This window comes from Apis mellifera, linkage group LG4 (assembly GCF_003254395.2).
Source record: "Apis mellifera strain DH4 linkage group LG4, Amel_HAv3.1, whole genome shotgun sequence".
Lineage (NCBI taxonomy): Eukaryota > Metazoa > Arthropoda > Insecta > Hymenoptera > Apidae > Apis > Apis mellifera.
The window spans coordinates 10,910,077-10,934,219 of record NC_037641.1 but is presented as its reverse complement, the minus strand read 5'-3'; the positions used below and the strand labels follow the sequence as shown (position 1 = coordinate 10,934,219).

The 24,143-nt window shown below is 48.9% G+C and overlaps 2 protein-coding genes across 7 annotated transcripts in view; one reads left to right on the top strand and one right to left on the bottom strand.

The window, feature by feature from the left end:
* The window catches only part of LOC411018 (kinesin 11), a 246,361-nt gene that overhangs the window by 111,772 nt on the left and 110,446 nt on the right, over nt 1-24,143 (top strand). The window lies entirely within an intron of this gene.
* Nucleotides 6,464-7,960, bottom strand: LOC100577054. 2 transcript variants are annotated; one of them, XM_026440229.1, is made up of 4 exons: nt 7,814-7,960; nt 7,663-7,713; nt 7,277-7,400; nt 6,464-6,528 (listed from the first exon to the last, which is right to left on the bottom strand). In XM_026440229.1, the coding sequence occupies exons 1-4, from the start codon at nt 7,886-7,888 to the stop codon at nt 6,479-6,481; spliced, it is 300 nt and encodes a 99-aa protein (XP_026296014.1). In that variant the 5' UTR covers nt 7,889-7,960; the 3' UTR covers nt 6,464-6,478. The 2 variants fall into 2 exon arrangements, with proteins under 2 accessions (XP_026296014.1, XP_026296013.1); XM_026440228.1 differs by lacking the exon at nt 6,464-6,528 and adding an exon at nt 6,990-7,185.

Genomic DNA, 24,143 nt, shown 5'->3' with positions numbered 1-24,143 from the left:
ATAAGCCAATATACGAGCAGGCTTACCGTTAATCCGGCAGATTTTTAAATTATCCTCGCGAAATTGCGTCCCGCCGTAGGATAGGAGGACGACTTCTGAAACTGGCAGATAGCACCGTCCACCGACTACGCTTACCGTTGCCAACCCTTGCCCACCGCTTTCACGATCACGTTTCATCCGTTCAAACCGCGTTGCCTCGCCAAACAACATAGACGATCGATCCTCTTTCTTTTACCTTATTCGAGAACCGCTCTTTTTTATCCCTCTCTCTCTCTCTCTTTCGTCCAATCGTTTTCTACCCACGATCAACAAAATCTCGAACCGCCTCCGGCTTTTTATCTTTTTCCACCTTGCGGCAAATATTAAAATCCCTTCCTCGTTAATTACCCACCCAGTGGCGGAATCCGCGCCACGATTACACCCAGCCTCCCTCGATTTTACACACGGAAAAATAATTCGAGGGTTTATCGAATTCGAGAGAGAGACTTTTCAAGGAGAAAGGATCTTTGCTAGATCTCGTACGAGTGGAATAAGTTACCTCGTTCGCAGAAAGGGAAAACGGAGAGAAAGGTTCTCGAGAAAGATAGATTCGGTTATGGAATGATAGGCCGGCTGGAGCGCAAACAGCTCACGTAGCATCGCGTAGATTAAAGCTTGTCCCGACACCGATGTAAGGCTGATGTAAGGGGCGCGAAACGGTGCGGGGAAAACACACGGGAAATCTTTCGCGGAGGAAACGTACGAAAAACGTACGAGGAGGAAGGAAAGAGAGGAAAGGAGGAGTTGGGAGAAAAAGAGGAGGAAGGAGAAAATCAAGCGCGAAACACCACTGGTCGGGATCAGACACGCGTTTCTCGCACCGTGAGCAAGCTGTGCCTTTTTTCGGGGAGAGAGAAGAGAATCGACGCCCACGCTCTTTTCGAGATTGGGGAAACTTTTCCAATTATCCGGTATTAAAATGGTGGCGGTTCGATTTTTTCTCTTTTTAACCAACGTGGATGCCCCTCGACGCGCGAATTCGAGGTGTACTCGAGGGCGCGAGGGTGTTGATCGAGGGGCGAGATCCGCGAGAGCGGGTCCAAGATATTACGCGTTCGACCGTCTCTACATCTGCCTTTCCATATCTCGTCTCCCGCAAAGGGGATGGATGGAACTTCAATTTTGCGGAAGGCGACAACTTGCAGGGCGAGCACAACCGCTTTAATCGGACGAATTCCCTCACTTTTACGATCGTGATTCATCCGAGGCGCCATCCTTCCCCCCCTCCCGTTTTCTCAAATTCGACGCGTTAAATCGAGTTTACTTCATTTGCTCGTTCCTCTTATCATCCGTGGGAGAAATTTCACGGGCCCTTTCCTAGATCGACACGTGGAAACGTTGGATGGGACGGCGCCTCGTCGAGGCTCGTAAACGCGCGCCACGGTCGACAGTAATTTTCAATCGTAAAACAGAGGCCGATGCGTGACTCGGGCCAACGTGAGCCCCAGTCGTTATTGTTTTACTGGATCTAAACAGCCAGGGAATCGTAGCCAGGGAGGATCGTAGCGGCTAGTTTCGATTCCGCTTCGGAGGAAACGAAATGGGAGGGAGTTTAGAATTTAACGGTGGGGGATGGTAATAAGACTGTGTTTCCCATTCGAAGGTAATTCGAAGGTGCGTTTCGAAAATTTTACGTTCGATCGACGCAAGGATGATTACTCACCCTTCTTATTCCTTCAGATGATGTTCACATCTGATGGGAAAGAAAAGGAAGCGGAGGAAAGATGATCGGGTGCGGGTTACGGAGTTGAAAAGCGCATGCACGAGAGAGAATGTAATACGTTTAATTGAACAAGAGGCACGAGCGAGGAGGCCCCCGATGTTATCCGGACACGAAAGGTCGATGCACGAAAGAAGAATTAATCCCCGGCCGTAAAGTTTCCCATTACTTTACACAGGCCCCCGTGGACGATAAACTTCCCGTGAATCGCAATTATATGGCGCCTACGTGCTCCCACCCATAATATATGTATTTTTCTCCTTCAACGTCGAATTCGTCGCTCGTAAACGGAATTACCTTAGCGATAGAAAAACTCCTCGTACGGTATTGGAGGGTATGGGCGAGGGAGAGAGAGAAGGAGAGGGAAAAGAAACGATCGAGGTTGGTCCCGAAGAAAAATTATCCGAGTTGTGGGCGAAGGAAGAAAAGAGAGAGAGAGAGAAACGATTCGACTTAATCCTCGTACGCACTTACGCGGAAACGTGGCGTGAAAACCATCGTGGCTGGATCAGCTTCCTCTGGATATAATACCGGTGAAATGGTCGCTTTAGTATGATATACGTATCACTTACGCGGGGCGATAATGAAAAGATTTGCTGCCTCTTTATGACTTCCGTGGCTGCTTCTCTCTCCCCAATCTCTCTCACTCTTTCGTTTTCCTCCGATTCTTTCTCCGCCGCTATCGCTCTCGTTGCACTCGCAGGACTTCCCGGCTTCCTATTAATTTTTCATTACCCACTCATCCGACCAAATTAACTCTGTCTCCGCTCCCTTTGACAGAGCTACAATTTTTTACTCGCATCAAAAGGAATTGATATCGAGTTCCGTTTGGCCCTTTCTTCTCGTATCTCGGCCGAGATACTGGGAGGAGAGGAAATTTGCGGATGGAGAAGATGGTTCTTCCACCCTGGCGTGCGATTTTTCGATCGGAAAGTGATCGATCGATCGACGGAAGAAGCGAAAAAGGCGGTTTCGAGGGAAAAGGGAGGGCGGAAAACTGTTTTCACGGTTTCACGTGGCTCCATTATTTCCCAGCGCACGTTAAATCATACTTAGACCGTTCGAGCTTGTTGCCCTCCTCGAACGGTGTTCTCCGCGCCTTTATCTTCCACTCTATTTTCCACAGACGGCTTTTACTCCCGAGGCAGCGGTAACGAGCCGACGGGCAGGGCATCGAGTCGACGAAAAATTGGATTCCTGAAATTTCGAGGCTGGAATTTTTTAATACGCGCCTCTCGCAAATGTTACGTCTCTCCCGCTCCTTCGAGAGACTTCAAAGAGGTCGCTTTTTCGAGCCGGGAATTTTCGTTCGGCGTAGAGGCTCAAAGAGAAAGTGGGGCTCGCCTGATATTTCCACACGTGTACGTGCAGTTTTCGCGCAGTTTAATCGAACCCTGCTTTCCCATCCTTACGGAAGGAAACGAGTTAATAATAATAAAAATAACGACAATAATAACAAGAATCGCCAACATATTCCTATTCGAGTCGATCGTTCGAGTTTATAAGCTCGTCAACTATTTGCCGTTTAGAAAGCTGCGCGTCGCGCGGTGAATTTATCAGGCGAGAGAGCGGCCTCCCCTGACAGCGGCCGACATCGGCAAACATCATTTAGCACTCTCGCCCACGCGAATTCCCCGAGTTGAATCCAGCGAGTATCGTTGCCTAAAATCGCGTCGCAAGGAGGCCTGAATAAACAAGGATGGCAAGCAGGATGGAAATCATTTATTAATTCGTGGCGAGGTGTCGTCGCGTGGAATCGAGGAAAACGAATCGTGGTCGTGAATCGCGGGGAGGAGGAGGAGGAGGAGGGTCGTGGAAAAAAATTCCTACGTTAAAAGCTCGAACGAGATATCGGACATTTCTTCCTCCATCAATTTTAAACGGCGTCCTTACGATAGGTTCACGCGCGACCAGACGCTTCTTTCGTCACCCTCTTCCCCCGCCCCGCCGCGAGATTTTATTTATCGCCCGCGATACCGCGTCGCGTCGACGACAGCGACGACGTCGAGGTAAATTCGCCGCCGCGCGCTCCTCCAAGCGGATCGCGGCGACGAAAATAAAGCCGCGGCGTGCCGCTCGAGCGACACTTTCGTTTTGTTCCCGCCACGGATTCTCCGGAGGCCGAGCGGTGCGACGGGGGTCAAAGGTCCGGGCACGGTTGAACGACTCGATTCCCAGCTACGACGGGGCTGTTTGTCGCGCGCCAACCGAACCGAGCCTCCACAACCTTTAATCACAACCCTGTCCTCTCCCTCTCTCTCATCGTCCCTCCTATCGATATCTTTTCTCAAATCGTGCGTCTTTCTCTGGCGTACGAGAACGAAAGCTCGAAAAATTCGAAGCGAACGGACGTGACTCCCGATACGGTAATAAATTGGACGGTCCCAACACGGAAGCTAGGAAGTAGTTTCGACTACGAGTCGGACGGGATCGTATTGGCGCGTCTCCAAATTGTGCGTAACCCTACGCCTACTCATAACGCGGCTAAATATCGTGGGAAAGGAGCCGGAGTGGAAGAATAAGCGGAAGATTTAATTCTCGTTCGTCTCTCCACTCGACGATATCGGCGCGTCACCTGCACGCGCGGTCACACACACCCACATACACATCTACGCGCGGGTGGTGTGGGGGACGCGGTGGATGGAACCCTCGAAACGATCGATCGGGTTCTCCTGAATCATGCGGGTGTCTGGCGCGAGCCACGCGGAATATTTCACCGCGGTCGTTCGCCAGGACGAAGAGCGAAAGAGCGCCACTTAGGTGGGGGGTAATATACGTCGCCGAGGGCGGTAACTGTCCCCGTATATTATGTCCCGCGTGTCCACGGGGACATACATTCCACCCGTGGCTGTATCCACGGTAAACAATGTTCCGAGAGTCGTACACCTAAACGATTCCTCGTGTCTGCAGTTATTTTGGCAATTAATCGCTCCACCTCCCCCTCCTCCCGTTGAAATATATCGCGTTTCTTCTCTTTCCTCTCTTCCCAGTTTTTCACTCGCTCTTTCCTCCTCGCCGTTTTTTTTTGCCTCGCCAAAAGAGGTAACAGGCGGATCGAAAACAGACTTTGAACGAGTTTCCTGATTTTCCATTTCTTCTTTCAATTAGTATTAATTCTGTCCTTCGTTTCGCGTCGTCGATATTCAGAGAGATATCACGAATCCCTGTCGCTCGCGCATATTTGCCGAGCGAACGATCGATCGATCTCTAAAGACGACAGGGGAGAGAGTATTTTTAAAGTAAGCCTCGTTACTCGACGTCGCTTCGTTTTCTCTCCCGTATTAAAGGAGAATTAAACAGGGACGAGAATGATGGAGAGGGGGCGCGTATGAAAAATCACCGTCTGACTGTACGCGGGAGAAGGATATCACTATTGTTTCGTTTCTTCTGCCCGAATCGTAAATCTTCCTCGTCTCCCTCCTCGCCAATCTTGCCTCGAGTTTACGCAGTTTACTTTCGTCACTCGTTCACGGGGGAAATTTTCTATACGAAACCTGCGAACTCCTTCCTCTCCTCATCTTTCGTCACGAAAGTTTCAGAATACGATCTACTTACATTGATATATCTCGATCTTTGCGTCCAGCAGAGGCCAAATTCCAAATTTTTACGAGGCTCCTCTTCCATATTCCGTTATTAAAACTTTCTTCGAAATCAGTTCCTCGATTCGGTTACGAAATTAGGCTCTCCCCGATTAATATTTAAAATTTCGAACGGTTCCCTCACCCGATCAATCTTGCTCTCGAGAGCCGTCGCCACTCTGGCTGTTCGTCGTCCCCGATAAAACGATACCCGCGATAAACCTTTCGAAGCCAATTAGGGGCTAATTGATTTTAAGTGTAAATCTATGAGCTCTTTCCTCGGCCGCGGGATTGCGGTTAAGACGGGGGGGAACCTTGAGGATCTCTGCCAACCAGCCAGTTGTTCCCGATAAATTTACGATGACTGAACCCCCCTCCCTTTCTCTCTTTTACGCTCTCCGTTTTCTTCTCCGTTTTCAAGCGTTAATGAGACCCGATCGCGTCGCGCCATCCGTCTCTCCGCGATTCCTTTTGTCTCGTGGACACCTTTTCTCTCTTTCTCTTTCTCTGTATTCTCTGTTTCCGCATCCGTTACGCGTTATTATTAAACGTTTCTCAATCTTGAGGATCGTTCAGAGCGGAACGAGTTGGAAGTTCGGGAAGGGAAAAGGGAAAACTCGTTCGGATTTTTTTCAATGCCAATTCGCTTTATTATATATCGAGGTGCGTACAAATGTTGCAAGGTGCGTGGTTATTATAAATACGTGGTTAATATATATTGTCGAGGAGATAATGCTTCATTGGATCAAATTCAAGGGTGGCGATTATATCTGAGTGAAATTATCCGAAACATGATCTTTTTAGATGTCCCTTTTTCCTATGAAGAGAGAGAGAGAGAGAGAGAGAGAGAGAGAGAGAGAGAGAGAGAGAGAGAGAGAGAGAGAGAAATAAATAATAAATAAATAAATAAGATTGGAAACGATATTCCTCGATTATTAAATGTTTTTCAATCTTGAGGATCATTCGGAATTGGAAGTTCGGGAAGGGAAAAAGTAAAACTCGTTCGGATTTTTTTCAATGCCAGTCGCTTTATTATTTCGATATATCGAGGTGCGTATAAGTGTTGCAAAGTGCGTATAACTACATTAATATATATTGTCGAGGAGATAATGCTTCATTGGATGAAATTCAAGGGTGGCGATTACATCTGAGTGAAATTATCCGAAACACGATCTTTTCGATGTCCCTTTATTATGGAGAGAGAGAGAAAAAAAAATAAATAATAAATAATAAATAAATAAATAAGATTGGAGACAGTATTCCTCCAGTATTAAACGTTTCTCAATCTTGAGGATCATTCGGAATTGGAAGTTCAGGAAGGGAAGAAGGAAAACTCGTTCAGATTTTTTTCAATGCCAGTCGCTTTATTATATATCAAGATGCGTACAAGTGTTGCAAGATGCGTATAAATACATTAGTATATATTGTTAAGGAGATAATGCTTCATTGGATCAAATTCAAGAATGGCGATTATATCTGAATGAAATTATCCGAAGCACGATCTTTTCGATGTCCCTTTACTATGGAGAGAGAGAGAGAGAAAAAAAAAATAATAAATAAATAAGTAAAATTGGAAACGGTATTCCTCGATTATTAAACGTTTCTCAATCTTGAGGATCATTCGGGAAGGGAAGATGGAAAACTCGTTTGGATTTTTTTCAATGCCAGTCGCTTTATTATTTCGATATATCGAGGTGCATACAAGTGTTGCAAGGTGTGTGGTTATTATAAATACGTGGTTAGTATATACTGTCGAGGAGATAATGCTTCATCGTTGGATCAAATTCAAGGGTGGCGATTACATCTGAGTGAAATTATCCGAAGCACGATCTTTTCGATGTCCCTTTACTATGAAAGAGAGAGAGAAAAAAGTAAATAAATAAATAAGATTGGAAACAGTATTCCTCGACGGAAATTGAACGATAGTTTGATCACTTACTGCATCCTAAATAAGGGACGCAGACCTCTCCTTTCGTACAATCGGTGTCCTTCTTGCAAATTTCATGGGCTTCCCGTTTGCGCCTCGTGTCCGGGATCTGCAGCGTGACTACGTCCGATTCGTCCTGTCAAGAGCAACAATCTCAAGAAATTCGTCACCCAGATCTATCCCAATCTTTTTTTCAAACAAACATTCTCATCGTGGAGATTTAATTTCATCGACTTTCAAAACAAAGGTTAACAAAGTATGTATACCCTCGAATACTTTTTTCCTACTCTTCTTTTCTCTTCCGTTCAGAAGAGAAGGAGGGGGGAAATTTCTTAATACCCACGGAGTGATTTACTACGGAAAAAAGGATGGAATGGAAAAGCTTCTTTCTTACTCACTGACTCTCCACTGCGATCTCCTAAGCGGATCACGTGAACCTCTGGCACGTCCTGCGGGCGAAGGACCAAGGACGATTAAAACATGATCGCGATTTACCAGAAACGATTGGACTACTCGCTTGTTGGGTAGGGAAAGCTCGTATCTCCGTACCTTGTCGTCCTTCACGATGCATCGAGTCGCCGAAACAACGTACACGAGCAGTAAGATCAGAAACAGTCCCCTCATCCTTCGATCGTTCTCCTTCTCCTTCTCGTTCTCGTCCTCTGTCAAACACTGCCTCCTCTTCCACTACTCTCCCTTATATACGCGATCGATGCGTCACCCTCGCTCGTAAACCTATTTCTTTCCGTATTCTTACCGATTATCTCACCGATACACCGAATTATTAGTGAAAAACAAATTGAACCGTGTCGAGGAATCGTTAAAAAAATGAGATTTTTGTCGTAGAGAAGATAGCGACGACAGGTAAAACATTTTTCGCAATCTTTATCTAAATTGGAAACACGGAACGCGTTTACGATCGATGCTCGACGAGTTTGAAGAAACGAGTTTGTACTGTCGTAGGGAGGACAGATTCGTGTCGATCGTTCGTGTCGATCATCACAGAGGTTATGCTCGCGAAATGAATTCCGACGTAATACTCGGTGGAAGGGGGGGAAGGTTTGCGTTCCTCGAGGAGCGTGTAATTTCCGTTATCGTTCTCGTTTTCGACGATGTGGTTATTCCGAGTCCATTAGCAATAGTCGTAGATTACGTGACGCTAATGACGCGATGGAGTTAATTAAAAACTCGTTCAACCGCCGCCGTTAAATATTTATCACGCGGTTCTCGAGTTTCGTTTACGATCCTCGACGTGTAATCCACCTCCCCCGTAGAATCGTTTATTTTTTCCAACACACGATCGTTCCTCTTCCATCGAATCGATCGATTTTCCAGTTCGTCTCTTCACGTATCCAAGAGTTATCCACAAGACGAGGCGGTCTCCAGTGGTCGCGTCTCCGAGAGATGAAAGACGGCCGCGTTTGCATAGAGTCCAAAGTTGCGGCCCTCCGGAAGTCCTTTGTCCACGCTTTGATTACCAAACACCGTGGTCATTAGCTCGGCAAATAGAGAAGTTGGCGAATATATATCGTCGCGTTAACGAACGACGTGCATGGAGCCACGTACTCGTCCGTTTGGAATTTGCATTCGGGATGGGAAATCCACTCGAGATTCCCGGCGCTGTTAAAAAACCTCTCCGCGCATCTCTAAGGATGGGAGCGCGCTATTTGTCAAATCTGAGAAACGGCGTTTCCTCGCCAAGAAAAAAGAGAGAGAGAGAAAGTTCGTATTTAAAGTAAGGGAGAAGGTGGGACGCGATTAGACGCGATTTCAACGCTTGGTAACTAAAAGCGTCGTAAAGGTCGACGAAAGGGTTGGCGGAACGCGAGCGGGCCTCGACAACGGGCGGTAAACTCGCGCGGAATAAAAGGAGGAAAAAGGGGTGGAGGAACGGTGGATCGTTGGGTGGAAACGGCGCGAGGAACGGGCGAAACGACGCTTAGCGATACAACTGGTTAAACGGTTGGCTCGGTGTCGGACACGGTTCAAAATAAAATGGAAAGGAAAAGGCGTCGAATTCACCGAGATCGTTCGTCAGTCCCCTCGTATATTTAGATCGTGACTCTACGCTTTCTCTCTCTTCCTCTCCCTTTCCACCGTGATCTTCGCGCATTTGTTAATGTACCTTCTCTCTCTCTTCTCTCTCAAAATTCCTCTTTTCCTAAATCTATGTAGAAAATAAAATTGGACGCGGTCGATCGGGCTGGGATTAACGTTTCAACGGGGGGGAGGGAGAGGGGGTTCACCGGAGAACTTTATTCGGATTGTGATCGGAGTGGCGAACAACCGGCGGTTCAGAATTTCGGTTGTTGGCGGTAATCCGTTTCGGGCTGGCTCGGGGAGGGGGAGGAGAGAGAAGGGGGATTATAAGTTAAAATTTTACAGACTGATTACCAGTGGCGGAAGATAGGAAATTATTTATTATCGATACGGTCCCGGCGTGTACCCGGCTCGGTGGGGCGGTCGTGGGGCGGGCGGGGAGGAAGGAGGGAGATGGAAAGGAGGGGAGGGAGTCTATTATTTGATATTGATTTCGTTGGGTAGCGCGGGTTGTGCACACAAGGCCTTGTGTGTTGTACGCGATTCGAATCGTGGGAAAGCGGCTTAATTGGAACGATTATCCTCCCCAGTCAAAGAGATAGCGACCAGCATTTCACGATGCACTTACGTAACGATTAAACCGCGTGCATAGGATACGTTCGGGGCACATCGTTAACGATGAAACTAATGCGGGACGGAGATTGGGTGGCGTGGCCTGGGATGGAGGAGGAGGAGGAGGAGGATCTCCCTCCCGCATCGTGGCCGGGGATCCTCAGCCCGGTTCCTTCCCATTTACGCGCGATATCTCGCCGCTCTAATAGGCCCGGTTCGCCTTCCTCCCTTCGCGCCTTCGTCGAAAGAATCGCCGTAATCGTTCTTAATCTGTACCACGTGTTGTTAAACGGAGTTAAAAAGCCCATCCGTAATCGATTTGATACCGTCGACTTCTTCTTTCTTTTTCTATCTCCTTTTTGTAAAAGAAACTGCGCGATAAACGATTATCAACGGTGGCAGCATCGTTAATATATATATATATATATATATATATATATATATATATATATATATATATACCGTTTTTTAAATACCGGTTTCTCGAGCAAAGCAAACTTGTTGCGCGTGGAAAGTTGACAGCTCTGATTCCTATTAAAAAAATGTTGTATCGAGAACGAAGGGGCGATACGTCTTCCTCCATCGGCGACGCGTCGTTTTCGTCGAAAACAAACTGGCTCATGGAGCACACCCTCTTCCTTCCTCCGCCAGATATAGACTAATTTGGACAACCGCCCCTCGTCTCCAGGGAGCAATGTGGGGAAGGGGGAGGGGGACCTTGGAAAGGAAGCGTTTCTCGTCTGGCCCCGGTCTAACCGTCATTGAATTCCATCCATTTCGTTCGACCAGCCCGCAGAGACGAGTCGCGAAACTTTTAATTTCGTGGAAATACCCCCTCCTTCTCCCGCGTTAATTATCGGAGAGAATGGTTTCGAGTAATAAATAAAGGATGGAAAGGAAGATAAGCGTGGAAAGATGGGAACCAGCGTCGTTTCTCAAACGTGGAAAGCTTTCGATGGCGAGGCATCATCGAGCGTTGCACTGTGGACTGTTGCGGAACCACCAGTTGTCGGAAGCCACCATAAATACACGCGTGTACGGGGCGAACGCGTGGCGGGGAGTTCGTGACTTAATCTGCGAGGGTATCTAGGCCGTATATACGGCCCGCACGTATATACACACCGCCGTTGTGTATCGTAGATTTACGAGTCGATTCGCGCTTTCGTGCTTTCAGATCCTTTACCCTCTTTCCTCCTTCGTCCACTCTCGATATATCCGGATCGTTGTTTAATATCCCCGATGCAACCGATACCCGCGATGCATTTGCGTAATTGAGCTCGCGCGTTTGCATTTTGCCCGTCGATTTTTCGCGAACCGCTCGGTCGGACGTCCGACACCGGCCGTTTCCGACCTCGCTATTCCAGATAAATAAGCAATAGGCCGACCCTTGTTCCGAGTAATCGCGTAAATGGTCCTCGAAAATTTGATAGTCGATCCAATTGTGGAGGGAAAGAGAGAGAGAGAGGATATTGCAATTTTCCAAGTCGACTTTTATCTCGACTTTGACGAGAGATAAAAGATCGGTTTTAACGCGATGCGCTCGAGTAACGAGCAGGCCAGAAAGTTTCCCGATATCGCGCAACTTTTCGCTATTTTTCGATTCAAGCTCGGAAAAACGCGGAAAGGGGATAGAAGAGGTCGAGCCACGTGATCCAACGTGGCACACACGCCCGATTCTCGCGGTTACTTTATCGGGAAAGTTTGGCGGCGAAGGGTAACGCGTCGAATACTCCCCGAGAACACGATACTCCACTCGAAGGATCGAAGAACCCGATGCATTGCCTCTTTGGATTGCCGACAGTTATGGTATACAGATGAATGGAAGGGGAATGCGGGGCGCCAGGCAAAAACGGCGTCGAAAATCCGCGCGAGGAAAATACTCGACTCGGCTAAGCAACTCGATTCTCTCCTTTTCCCACGAATACGAACGATTTTTATCCGCGATCCCTTCAACGAGTCTCGTTTCTCAAGTCGAAAGTCCGTTCAATTCCGTCGCGTGGATACTTCTCGATTTATCTGTACGAAGCAGAGAACCTTTCCTCGCCTATGGGGCGAGAGGATCCTCGCTTGATCCTCGTCATTTTTCCTCCTGGCCCCCCTCACGGGAGCCGGTTTTCGAGTCAACGTGGTTCGATGGCCCTTTCTTTCTTAATTGGACCACGTATTAATCCCCTTCAAGTGTCCCGCCCCTCCCCTGTCCTCCCCGGCCGGGACGATTTATTCGAGAAACGGTGGTTGGCCGCCTCCCCCACGGTAAAAGAGGGAGATAAGCAAGACGGAGGAAAAGTAAGGCGGAAGGGCCGCGGAGGATTACGCGGACTTAACTAGACGGACAGTGTCGGCCGAGAGGGAAACGTCTCTTGACGTTTTATCGCGACACGCGTTGCCTGCTCTTGCTCTCGTCCACAGGATCGGATTAAACGACGTCACGTGGGAATTATTCGCGACGCGCGTTAAATATGATAGGGCCGACCAAGGGGGGAAGGAAGGGAAATAACGCGCCGGTTTTGCGGCGGTGGCAATGTCTGGAAATTCGTCGACGATCGACTAGCTTCGATATACATGTGTGTGCGCGTGTGCAATAATTGGTAATTATTTGATACAAAGGGCGAAGAGGCGCATCGCGCGACCGGAGTCGAGAGATTGGCGCGCTACGTATCGACGGAAAATATTCGAAATATAATTAACGCCCGCGACACCTTGACGTTTTATCCGTTTCCGGCCTGTTCTCGTCACGGTTAATTAATAATAAGCGTTTAATTAAGCGAAATGGATGAGCGCTTTCGCTGATTGCGTTCGCATTATCAACGGTTGTGTGCACGCGGCCATTTAATATCCCGTATACCGGGTGTGTCCGATCGACGAATCTCGAGAGCGTCGAAATTTCATCGGACAAAAATTTCGAAATTTCGAAAATTCGACATCTCGTCTCCTCCAGAGAAGAAGAATGGAAAAAGTCTCACGATCTCTATGAGATCGAAATTCGAAGAAAACTCGAAAACTGCGTTTTCTCAATCGCCACCCTCCTTCCTCGATAAGATTCCTTCGGTCGAGCGCTAGTAAAATTGCGAATAAAATGCGAAAAATGGAAGGACGAGAATCGCGTAGGAAAGATGACGGCGATTTCCCCTCGATTCACCAAGTATATATATACTCGGTCGGCGTGCGTCCATTTGCGGCGCGTTTTCATGGAGCGGCGCGCACACGTCCTCCGGCCGACAATTCGGCCGGCGCGGTCCGTGTCACTGTCACAATGCAATCCACCGTTGAAACATATCGTTCAATTATTCCTAAACTAATATTTATCACCCGGGTGCCGGGCCGGTGGCGCATGGCCGCGCATTTATCGCGGCCTCGCTCCGTATCGCGCTCCTCCATCCCCCGCTCTCCCGCGCCCTCTGAAATATGAACGAGAAACGTTACGACTTTGCCAGATTTTACGAGCCCGGCCCCCGTAATTCCACGCTATACGTTCTACGTATATATATATGTATATACGTTACAGGGTGGAGGAATCGTAAGGGAATTATAGAACGTTTCTCGGGTGGAAAGGAAGAAAAGAACAATGGCGCGGAGGGGTCGAGTGGATCGTTTCTCGGGGCGTTGAGCGACGATACCCGAGGGCGAATGTCTACGTAGGTACGAAGGCGAACCCGGTATCCGTCTTAATTTTCGAACGTGGTTCGTAAATAAGTTTGCGCGCAAGTGGATCGCCGCCCCACTAGGATAGGGGGAGGAGGAGGGGGAGTGGCGCGTCTAACTGAATTATGGGAATTAGCGAGACGGTGATTTGGCAGGGGTGTCGAAGATTAATGGAAGGAAGAGGCCGAGACAAGGATTGAAATCGTTCCGTCCCTCGTCAACAAGTTGCTCCTCCGAGTTTTTCCTCCATTCCCACTCGACGATTGTCTTCGTTATTGTCCGTCGCGGTGTCGTGCTCGTCGGGTTATCGGCCAGGTTCATCGGTCGGCGGTAGATAAGATAACGTGGGATTTCGTGGGCGCTCGACGATAACGAGATCGACGATTTTTCTCCGTTTCGTTTCCCCCGTCGCGATAAAGAAAACCGAAAGATCGGGAGGGAGGGGTTTTAATAAACGACGCGTGTCGTGCGTGCTCGGTGCGTTCGTGCGCCGTGATTTCGATCGCCCGATTACCATCGAATTTCGCTCTTCCTCTCTCCCGACCACGCTGGCTCGAGCACGATAATTAATAAACAAACTCATAGATATGCGATAGAGAGGGGAGAGCGAGCAGGTCGCGTGAGACGTTGCGATGCGGCCAAGGGGTTGGCTCTGGCTTATCGACGATTAGAAACGCCGAATGGCCGCCTGTCGGGATGCCTTTCTTTCTTCTCCTATCTCCTATCGTCGCCTTTTTTTCCTCGAGCCTTCTCACCTCCCTCCCCACTCCCAGCCTCGACTTTATTCTCTCCGTTCGATTCCGGACCGTCCTTTTTTTTTTCCTTTTTATTTCCGTTTCGAATCGAAAAAGCGACACCACTTAAGGGATGAAAAAGGTTTTAACGGGAAAAGTAAGGAGAGCCTAGGGAAAAAGTGGTAGGCTTTGGATGGGGATGGGGTGGGATGGGATGGGATGGAATTCGCGGTAAAAGTCTAGTTGTATCGGATAAAAACAAGGGTGAGTTACGAGCGAGGGGTGCGTCGACCGGTTCGATCTCTGCGCCCTCCTCGTCGAGTGGATAATTCGAGCGATACATTTGAATTTCCCGCCATTACCCCATCCTATCGCGCCTTCTCTTATTTTTCCCAACCCTCCTCTCTCTCTCCCTCCCTCCCTCCACATCTCTTCCTGGGGTCATTAGAAATTTCCATTAGCTAATTACCGTGTCGACGGTTAGCCACCTTCGCGTTTCTTGCGTTTTTCAACCCCCTCCCTCCCTTCCCTTCACTCGAAATGCTTCTCGAAATTAGATTTCCTAGGCGTCGCCCTTCCTCTCGCGAGAAACATTTCGACAAGGTCAGGCCAATTAAAACTCAATTAACGGAAGGAGGGAGGGGAGGTATTTAACGCGGAAAATTTGAACTCGAACCGAAAGATCTTATCCACTCGCCACATATATATATATATATACATGGCAATCGTGGAATAAACTTGGAATTAACTTACGCGAACTTACGTGAGAATTCTCGCGGTTATCGCGGCCATATACGAATCCCAGTCGTCCCGAAAGGAGGAGGCCATGCCAGGTTTTATCATTTACACCGTAATTAACGCGTGGCCGACAATTAGCCGCGATTAGAGCGAAATCGCGTGGAATAAATTACAGCCGGAGGAATCAAGAGACGGAAGTTCGTGCTACGAGTTACTCGTCCCCTCTCCTCCTCCGATATAATTCATTGCCTTCTGCTCTTTCCCCCTCTTCTTTTCTCTTGATTATTATTATTATTATTATTCTTATTTCTCTAATTGTTCCCCCCTCGTTCTCTGTTTCAGGTAAGTGGGACAATTGGCAGTCCATTCGACCCGACTCCATCGTCGTCGACTTCATCTTCCTTTTTCGCGCCACGGTTCCAAAAAACGACCTCCACGCTGCACGCAACGTGATACCAGATCGAGACCAATTGGCGACCGGTCCTAATTGATTCTCGACAGTCTCGAAAATCCTTAGAATTCCGCCCGTTTCGAAACGAGGCTTTGGCGCGACGCGTATTTCGAGGTATTTCGGTACGAACTCTTGGTCAGCCTCCTGCTCCTCGAGGGGAGAAGAAATAAAAGGGGGAGAAGAGGATCGGTAACAGCGAGGGGCTAAGTGGGTAATGTAATGGGTCTCGGTTAACGCGAAAGCCTGCGAAAAACTGTCGGAGGCGGCGGCGGCGACGACGACGACGACGACGGAATTCTAGCTATTTCCTACGGATTGTCTCGGGGAGCGTATTTTTCGAGGGAGGGTGAGCTCGATCTGCCGATTCCCAGTAATCTTATTTACAGTGTATCTCGCGTATCGACGAGTGAGGAACGCTTCCCTAAACGCGCGTTGAGCGAAAATTGGAACAAAAAGAAAAAAAAAAAAAAAAAGGAAAAGAGAAAAAGTTAAATTCGTGCGAATGCCGTTGAAAAATTGACGATCCCTTTTTTCGTTTCGAAACTCGCCAGCACCCGTATAAAAGTTTCACGGGTCAAGTTCAATTTCTGGCTAGGTATCCCAAAGGGCGTCGGTGGCGCGACGTTTCGTGCTCGTTGCACGTCGTGTATACGTCGTGCACTATGGTTTCGACGTAAACGAAATCGCCACGAGGGTTGTAAATGACCGTATCTCGTTCGCGTACGCTCGATAAATTATTTTTCTTTTCTTTCTTTTTTTTTTTTCTCCCCCTCTCCGCGTTTTACGACTCTCCACGTCACACGTCTCTCCGCGTTTTTTGTATCGAATCCTCCTCAAACTCGCGTATTTCAATCGTATCGGCGCACAATGCCGCGTTAGGCCCGGGCTGAGTTATAGGGCAAAGTTTTCGGCCGTGGTGCGATCGGAGGCGGCGCGGAAAACAAAGTTTTTGGGGAGGCGCCGCTGTTGGATCGTTTATACCTCCTCGCCCCAGTTTACGGTGGTTTAATTATCGGGTGTAAATCAAGTCTGGCCGGAGAGGAAAGGGACGAAAAGGAGAGAGAGAGAGAGAGAGTTCGTCGATAAATCTCCGCGACTACTTTGCACCGAAATAACCGAGAGTTGGTGCGGAAAAGGCACGAAACTGTTCGAGGATTGACTCGTATCGCTCTCTTCTTAATTAATTTTTGCTAATCCCGCGGCTCGATCGAATCGGCCAACCCTCGAATTCAGGGACACCGGTTGTGGAAAAGTTTCGCGGAAAAATCCCGCGGCCTCGAGAAGTTCTCCGCCACGTCGAATGGTAATATTTGCATAAGTAGTCTGCGGGAGGCTCGTTAAATCCGGGGAATTAGAGAGAGAGTTGATAGATTTAATACCCTCGATGGGAGAAATACGTACGAAATACCGGGAATATTTTTCTCGCGCTGCTCGATCTCGAAAAAGGAAAAAGAAAGTAATCATCCTTCTCCTTTTTTTTCTATTCTTTTCTCTTTCCTCTTCGTTCACCTTTGTTCATCCAAAGAAGAAACAGTTATTATATGGAACGTTACGCCCTGTCGAGGATCGTTCATTGAAAGAGCTCGTTTCTCGCACGATCGAAGGGCTTTTCATCAAGGAGAAGGAAGAGGGGGGAGAAGGTTTAGGCTTCTATCGAACGGCTTTTCGAGAATGTCTCTCTTCGAGGGAGAGGCGTTTTCCTTGAGCCGGCCTCGCCGAAAACGAGAGGGATTTTTGGGAAACACCTAGCACTCCCGATCCACCTTGGTAACGAAGGACGCAGAGGAGAGGAGAGGGAAGAGGAAAGACGCGCGGAATCTGGAGATTCCTCCTCAGCGAGGGAGGAGGGAGAAGATTCGATATCGGGCGGGAATCGATTTCTCGACTTCGATTTCGCCGGACTTTCGCGCAACGAAATTCGATCGTCATCGAGAAAAGGCTTTCCTCGAGTACTCTTGGATAGACGGGTAGCGAAGAGAGAGGGGTGACTGTGCTAACGAAGCCACTCCCTCGTCTCTTCAGTGACCCTTGTTTCACTCCACTTTGCGCTCCAAGTTGCTGCTCTTCGTCATGGAAATTACTTCCGCGCGTGATTCTCATGACTGTCCATTTTTTTCTCCAATCTGAAGAATCTCCTCGAAGAGCACCTCGAAGGGAAATATCTGGAGATCGTCGGCTCCTCCTCGATCGCTCGAGATATCGATATCGCTCGATATTTAAAGCATGGAATCGGTGAAATTGTCGAATCGTCGAGAACGAGGCTTCTCCGCGACACGAACGCGGAGGATCTCGAGTCGGGGAATTTTTACGGAGGCGAGAGGAGGTGATTCCAAGTTCTTTGCCGACGATCCACGGGAGGAGATAAGCCTAAAGACAATAGGGTGCCGGTAGGAAATGACAGCGCACGGAAACTCGGAGATCCAAGACAGATTAAGGGTCGTGAAATCTTTCCCCGGCTCGCAACCTGACTGCCTGCTTTTTCCTCCCCCCCTCACGGTATTTTATAAACTTGCCGAATCCTCGGGATCGCGGGGAGAGTGCCTCCTCGAGAGTTCTCGACACACTTGCCGGGGATACGAAAGCGAGATGGAAAAATGGATGCGGAGGAAGGGGACTCGTTCCCCTCTCCCCTCGTGACACGATAAATCCTTCGGAAGTTGACGGAGGCACGATGCTGATTCCGAGGAAAAAAATAAGAAAAGGAAAAAAAGGAAGAGGAGAAGAAGAAAGGGGAAAAGAGGTCCACTCGTTCTTTCCGTGGCCACTTATGCGGGCGAAAACGCTGAATCGTAGCTAAATTAAACGCACCCTCCCTATGTATTTTTCATAAAGTCGCCGAGAGGAGAAAATATAGATATATATATACGAAGCTATAGCAGTTATATCTAATTTCGAATGCACGCGAATGTACGTGGCTCATTCATTCGGGGTCATAACTCGGCCATTGTTAATCACTAACTGCAACGAGACGACGCGTTAATCCCGCGAAGCAAAGCCGATCTGGAATCTATGCAAATACAATTACCCTCCTCTTTGGCATCGAGCTTCGGCTCGCAGCTCTTGGCATGGAGATCGGTCGGTCCTTATCAGCTCGTTCTTCAGAGTATCCTGCAAACGAGGCGGGATCATCCAGGGGACTATGTTAATGCAATGGGGGAGAGCCTTATCCCGCGGGATTAGCCGGGTTCGCGGCTCGTTCTTCTCCTTTTTCTTCCCTCCCCGCCTTCTTCTCCTCTCCCTCCTCCTCTTCCTCCATCCCACTCGGCGATCGATCGGCCACCACCAGTTTTCCACCCTCTTACTTATTTTCTAACAATCCTGCGCCGCAACCTTGAATAAATTGAAAATCCCGCTAACGAACTCTCCGAATAATCACTTACTTATCAACCCTGTCTGTACCCGGCCGGATCTGTCGGGGAAGCGAAACTCGTATCAAGGGAATGAGACGCAACAACGATGTTAACAACGTCCAAGACACTCGAGCGATCCGTTCCGCGCCACGTGGAAATTCTTATCGAATAATTATAATCCGCGGACAGTTCCGCTCCCCCAGTTATTAAATTTATCGAGGCCCCCAACCCCAACCTCCCGTTTCGCCGTTAAAAAGCAGACCGTTTCCGCGAACGCAGGATGTTTTCGCAAAGCGAGACGGTTGTTGGCCCGCGCCAAAAATAATCGCCGCGCCTCCCTGCTGACCCAAGTTTTCGCTCGTAAAAACAAAGTTACGCTGGTTACGCGCTCCCTCCCTCCTCTCCCCCCTTCCTTATCTGCCTGGTTCCGGCCTGGTCATAACCGGCGCGGAGATAACAGTTAACCCGGGTTAAAGCGCATCGAAAGCGATGCACACCCTCTCGAGGCCTCGCTATCGAAAGGCCAGATCCTAATCGATGGAAACCTCGGAACGAGAGCTTTATTGCCAGTTTCCGTTCCGGAATCGGCAGCTTCCATTCCTCTCCTCCTCCTCCTCGTAAAGAAAATTAACCTCGGTACTTAACTTTCTCCGATCTTCTTCTTTCTCCTCCTTTTCTTTCTTCTTTTTCTTTTTCTTCTTATCCCTTTGAGATTCCCCGGCGAGGATAGCCGTGGACGCAGCTCGGATGTTCGGATCTCGGAATCTCGATGAAACCCTAGGTTTGTAATACGGTTTGTATAGGGTATATTTAGAGTAGACAGATAGGGTTCCGAAATGGCACGGTACTACTCGTGCGAGGCGGTCGGGGAACAAGTGGAGGGCGGTTTAAAATAACGGTGGCAACCACCGGTGGCTGGTGGCCCTTGCGCCAAGATTTTTATGACCGTCAAGTGTTCCCTGCTTAGCCGGCAGTTAATGGCGCCAGACGACGCTCCGATATTTTATTTTCATTTGTTTATTTTTTCTTTTTTCTTCCTCGTTTGTCGCTCCTCCGCGAGAGAAGAGACATTGTGTTCCGACGCACAGTAAGCGTAACTATCCGTGCGAATCCTTTTTCCATTCCTTCCAAACCATCCGTGGACGTAACGCTTTCGATTTACTCGAAATTACGCGATCGAGCGTGGCCGAGCAACGTTCGTAAAAGTCAATCGATCTTACGCGCATATAACCCCGGAAAGATTATACACGGGCGGAAGGAGGGTGGCGCTTGAATTATGCAGCCTGCAAATAGTCTTGGAGCAGTCACGTACCCCGATATATCCGTTTTTGCGCGAGGGAGGGATTGTCAAATCGCGTTAAACCGCTCCTCCCCCCCCTAGGCAGACCCGATTACGCTCGATCGACCAATCTTCCGTTTTATATATGTATAGATCGTGCTCGATCGCGCTTCTCCCCTCCCCTCGTCATTTATTTAATCGATTCCGATCGAGCGGCTCGTCTGTTAACGGCGTGAAAAAAATTTATCGCTAATGAGAGGAGGGGGGAGGAGGAGGAAGGGTGGGAGAGACCGGTCGAAGGGGTATTAAAATAGCGCCGGGGTGTCGTTGGAGGCGCGATTGTCCCCGTTTTTTCAAGTTAATCGGTGGCAAATTTGCCCTTTGATTCCTCGACGCGGCGCGGCGCGGTGCGGTCAATTAATGACCGGGGGAGAGTTGGGGGGGGGGGTGGAAGGGAAATGTAATTAATAAAAGATCGGGTAGGAGGGTAAGGAGGAGGGACGAACGTCATTTTGCAAAGGTCGAAGAATCGTAAGACGAGGCTTCGTGCCGATGTCACTTCCGGCCCCGCGGATACAATGGCGCTTAATCGAGCGGAACAGGTTACGGATTCGATCCGGTTTTCCTCTTACGTTTTCCTTTTCAATCCCTGTGTGGCGGAAACCGAGTTTTATCGCGATCTTTCACTTCGCCGCTCCACTAGTTTTCCAATTATTCCCGCGCAACAACCGCTGGGAAGATAAAAATCGCTTTTTTCCTTTTGCTCGGTCAAAAAAGGATCCAACGATCTTTCTTCGTAGCTGAAAAGCATCCTGGAAGATGTGCACGCGTCTATTGACGGAAAAAATACGAATTTTCTGAAATTTCTTTTCTTGTCGCACGAAGATCTCGCTTTCAATTAATCGGCTTCCGCTTTCGATTAATTCTTCCGATATATCGATTTCATCCTCGACGCAACGCAATCTCGCGAAAAGAAGCGATTCAGTATCCAGTTTGATTGTAGATCCAACTCTATCCTTCGATTTTGGCCGTTTTCTGTGGCATGGGAATGAACAGTTAATTTTTCCACCGCGCCAAAACGGGCCAGCGTGCACCAGCGTCTCGTGTTCGACGTACATTCCGTTATTTCCAAAGACACGGTGCATCGTGGAGGAGATCGATGCGTTCAACGCTCGACGAAAGCGTCTAATTTCCATACGCGCCTTCGTGAATTCGTGTCCACCTCAATTCCCGGGTGTCGTACGTGCACGAGAGAGCAGGCGGATGTTGGACTTTCGATATATCGCTCGGGCTGTCCAGACCGATTTTAATCGACAGCCTTCGGATGACTGGCCAATGGAGTTTTATTCAGCAACATTTTTCTTTATTCGAACGACGTGTCGTACGTTTTTTTGACTCGGTCTCCCTTGCCTGCAGGGATAAACGGGGTGTTCCACCTGTGATCCTGCTTCATTCTTTCTCGTTAACCCCGCTTGCTCCTCCTCGATGATCGGTGAATTGAACTCGACCAACGTGGCGTATATATATATATTCAAATAGGTAGAAATTTATTTTCAATTTTAAACGTTATAATCAGTATTCGGGAAGAGGGTGAAATTGGACGATGAAATTATATCGTGCTCGTTGCGATTCGCACGAATCACGTGTCGTGTTACTCGTGTAACTTAGGTTTCCGTGAGCATGGTTCACGGCCAACAACTGCGTGGACCGGAAATGGGTCAAAGGCGAGCGACACCCGATCGATTTCGCGCGATCACGCCTGCTGTTTTATCGCCGCGGCGGGGTATCCGGAGGTCATTAACGCGGGAAGAAAAGTATTTTCGCCCCGTTTAAAGACCACTTACCTCTGTTACGAACAATGATAAGCTTTCTCTCCATAAACGCGATGCTTAATATCGCTCAAAAACTCTCTCTGTTTCTCTCGAATCGAACGTTAGCCAATGTTTGTCCAAGTCTGAACTTGGATCATCTTTCGATATTGTTCTCTCTCTAAATTAGGCCAAAAATTAGGTGCTCGATACGTGAGAAAAAAGAAGAAAGGAAAGTTCGCGAAGACATTTGTCGATTCGAGGGGACGAATAACCAACGAACGAAGCTTTTCGAATTAGCCGTGTTATTTTTCCGAAGAAGTTGATGTTGATCGAAAGAAACGCTTCCCGCTTCAGACATTTGTCCCGGTCGGCGGAAAGAGGGCAAACCCTCGGGCACGGTTGGCCAAGCCACGTCCCACGGGAGTGGCAAACGTTAGGTCGAGGATCGTGGAGGGACGTGCGAGAGATTTGTGTATTTTGACGAGTTTCGGCCTCGTTGGAAACCGGATGTCTCCACTCGACTCGGCTCGAGGCGCGACCATCTGTCTCTTCGCCCTTTGCTTCCCACTCTCCTGTCCAGGACGCGTCCTTATAAATGCAAATAACCGTTTCTCGCTCCTTTTTTTCTCTCCTCTCCCTCTCTTTTCACCCTCAACTTAATTAGTAAGAGGGATCGAGGAGGAAATTTATTTCGTCCCGCCCCCACATCTTTGCTCCTCGAAAATCGACGACTCCCGTTCGATTCGTGACGTTTGTTAACTCGATTCAACGCTTGTGCCACGATCGAACTTTATCAACGATGATATCAAGGGTTTCGAAAGGGTTGATTCGAACGGAAGATGATTCGAAGAATGCGTCGATTCGGGGGGGTATCGTAAACACGGTGACAAGTTGGTTTCGAAGGGAGGATCGTTTCCTTTCTCTCTTTTTTTTTTAGAACGATTCCGATCGTCCGAGGGAAAAAAAGCAAGCGTGGAGAAAGCGGGAGGTGGCGCGTGCGCGAGCACTCACCACCGAGGCTCGGCTTTACGGCGTGGTGGCACGACGCCAGGCGTCGTCAGTAGCGCGGCGTGCGCCGTCACACTCGCACGTTCCTCCTTCACGAGCCGCGCACATTCCCATGTAGCAGCTCGCACCTTCCGTCTCTCCTTTTCCCTCAAAATTTCTCTCCGTTTAACACCGTTCCCCAACGTGTCCCGCTCGACTCGCCGAAAACGAAACACCGTGATAGAGGAACTCTTTCTTCCTTTCACGACACCGAACACAGTGCGTTCTCCGTCAGTGATGTGCGACCGAGAGGATCTCGCGCGACCTCTTCCCATTAACGAGAATGACGCGAGAAAATAGGAAAGGGGGGTAAGAACAGGCAAAGAGAACTCGCGTTCTCTTCGATTCGACGTGGAGCAGTAGCAACGCAGCAGCAGCAGCAGCCGGAAAATAATTAACGACGAAAGGGAAGAGTAAACGTAGAAGCAAAGCGCGACGTGTATATATATATATATGTATAAATCGATGGAGAGAATTAAGCGGGAAGAGGAAGCTAACTGCGCGTTTCGCCGACTGTAAACAAATAAGAGAGAACCGGTGGACGACAAGCAACGGTCTGACGCGAACCGTTTCGAGCAAGTTTTTGCCCTCTCCCTTCCCTCTCCCTCCCTCCGGCCCAGTGTTGCGGGTTTCGTGCAGAACGGTATTGAATACGCGGGACGGTGCGTTCGCGGTTATCGCGGCGGAATAAATCGCGATAAATTGCCGGTTCGTGCGGAGCGGCGGCTGCACACGTTATAGCACGGCCTCGTCGCACGTGTCGCGCTTCCACGGTGAAACCGGCTCCTCGTTTTCCTCCACCTTCGAGTCCACCACCTTCGTCCGTTTATTACGCCGTTTATCCGCACGGAGTGTCGTTCGTCGATCGCTCGTCGCTTCGGGCTCCCCTCGACCTTGACTTGGAAAACGATTGGACCTCGATGGACCTCGCTCGATACTCGTCGAGATTCGTCGTCGAGAGGGATCCTCCTTCTTGTGGATAATTGTTGAAGGAAACGATGAGATCGGTCGATATTAATATCGGTTGATCGACGGTTGATCGGGGCGCGATGTCGGGCCGCCGTTGAAGAAGAGGTGTGACAAAAGGTGTGTTGTGAAAGATCCCGCTAAAGTGAGGTTGATCGTGCAAAGAAGATCGCGTAGGAGGCGAAGGAAAGTTGGAGAGATCGGTGGAA

Excerpts from the sequence above, each read along its gene's own strand:
- LOC100577054 (XM_026440229.1), bottom strand. The coding sequence starts at position 7,888 with ATGAGGGGACTGTTTCTGATCTTACTGCTCGTGTACGTTGTTTCGGCG. Across the intron at positions 7,714-7,813 it reads GCATCGTGAAGGACGACAAG|GACGTGCCAGAGGTTCACGT; the intron begins GTACGGAGATAC and ends CTTCGCCCGCAG. Across the intron at positions 6,529-7,276 it reads CGTCCCTTATTTAGGATGCA|TAAAGGGACATCGAAAAGAT; the intron begins GTAAGTGATCAA and ends CTCTCTCCATAA.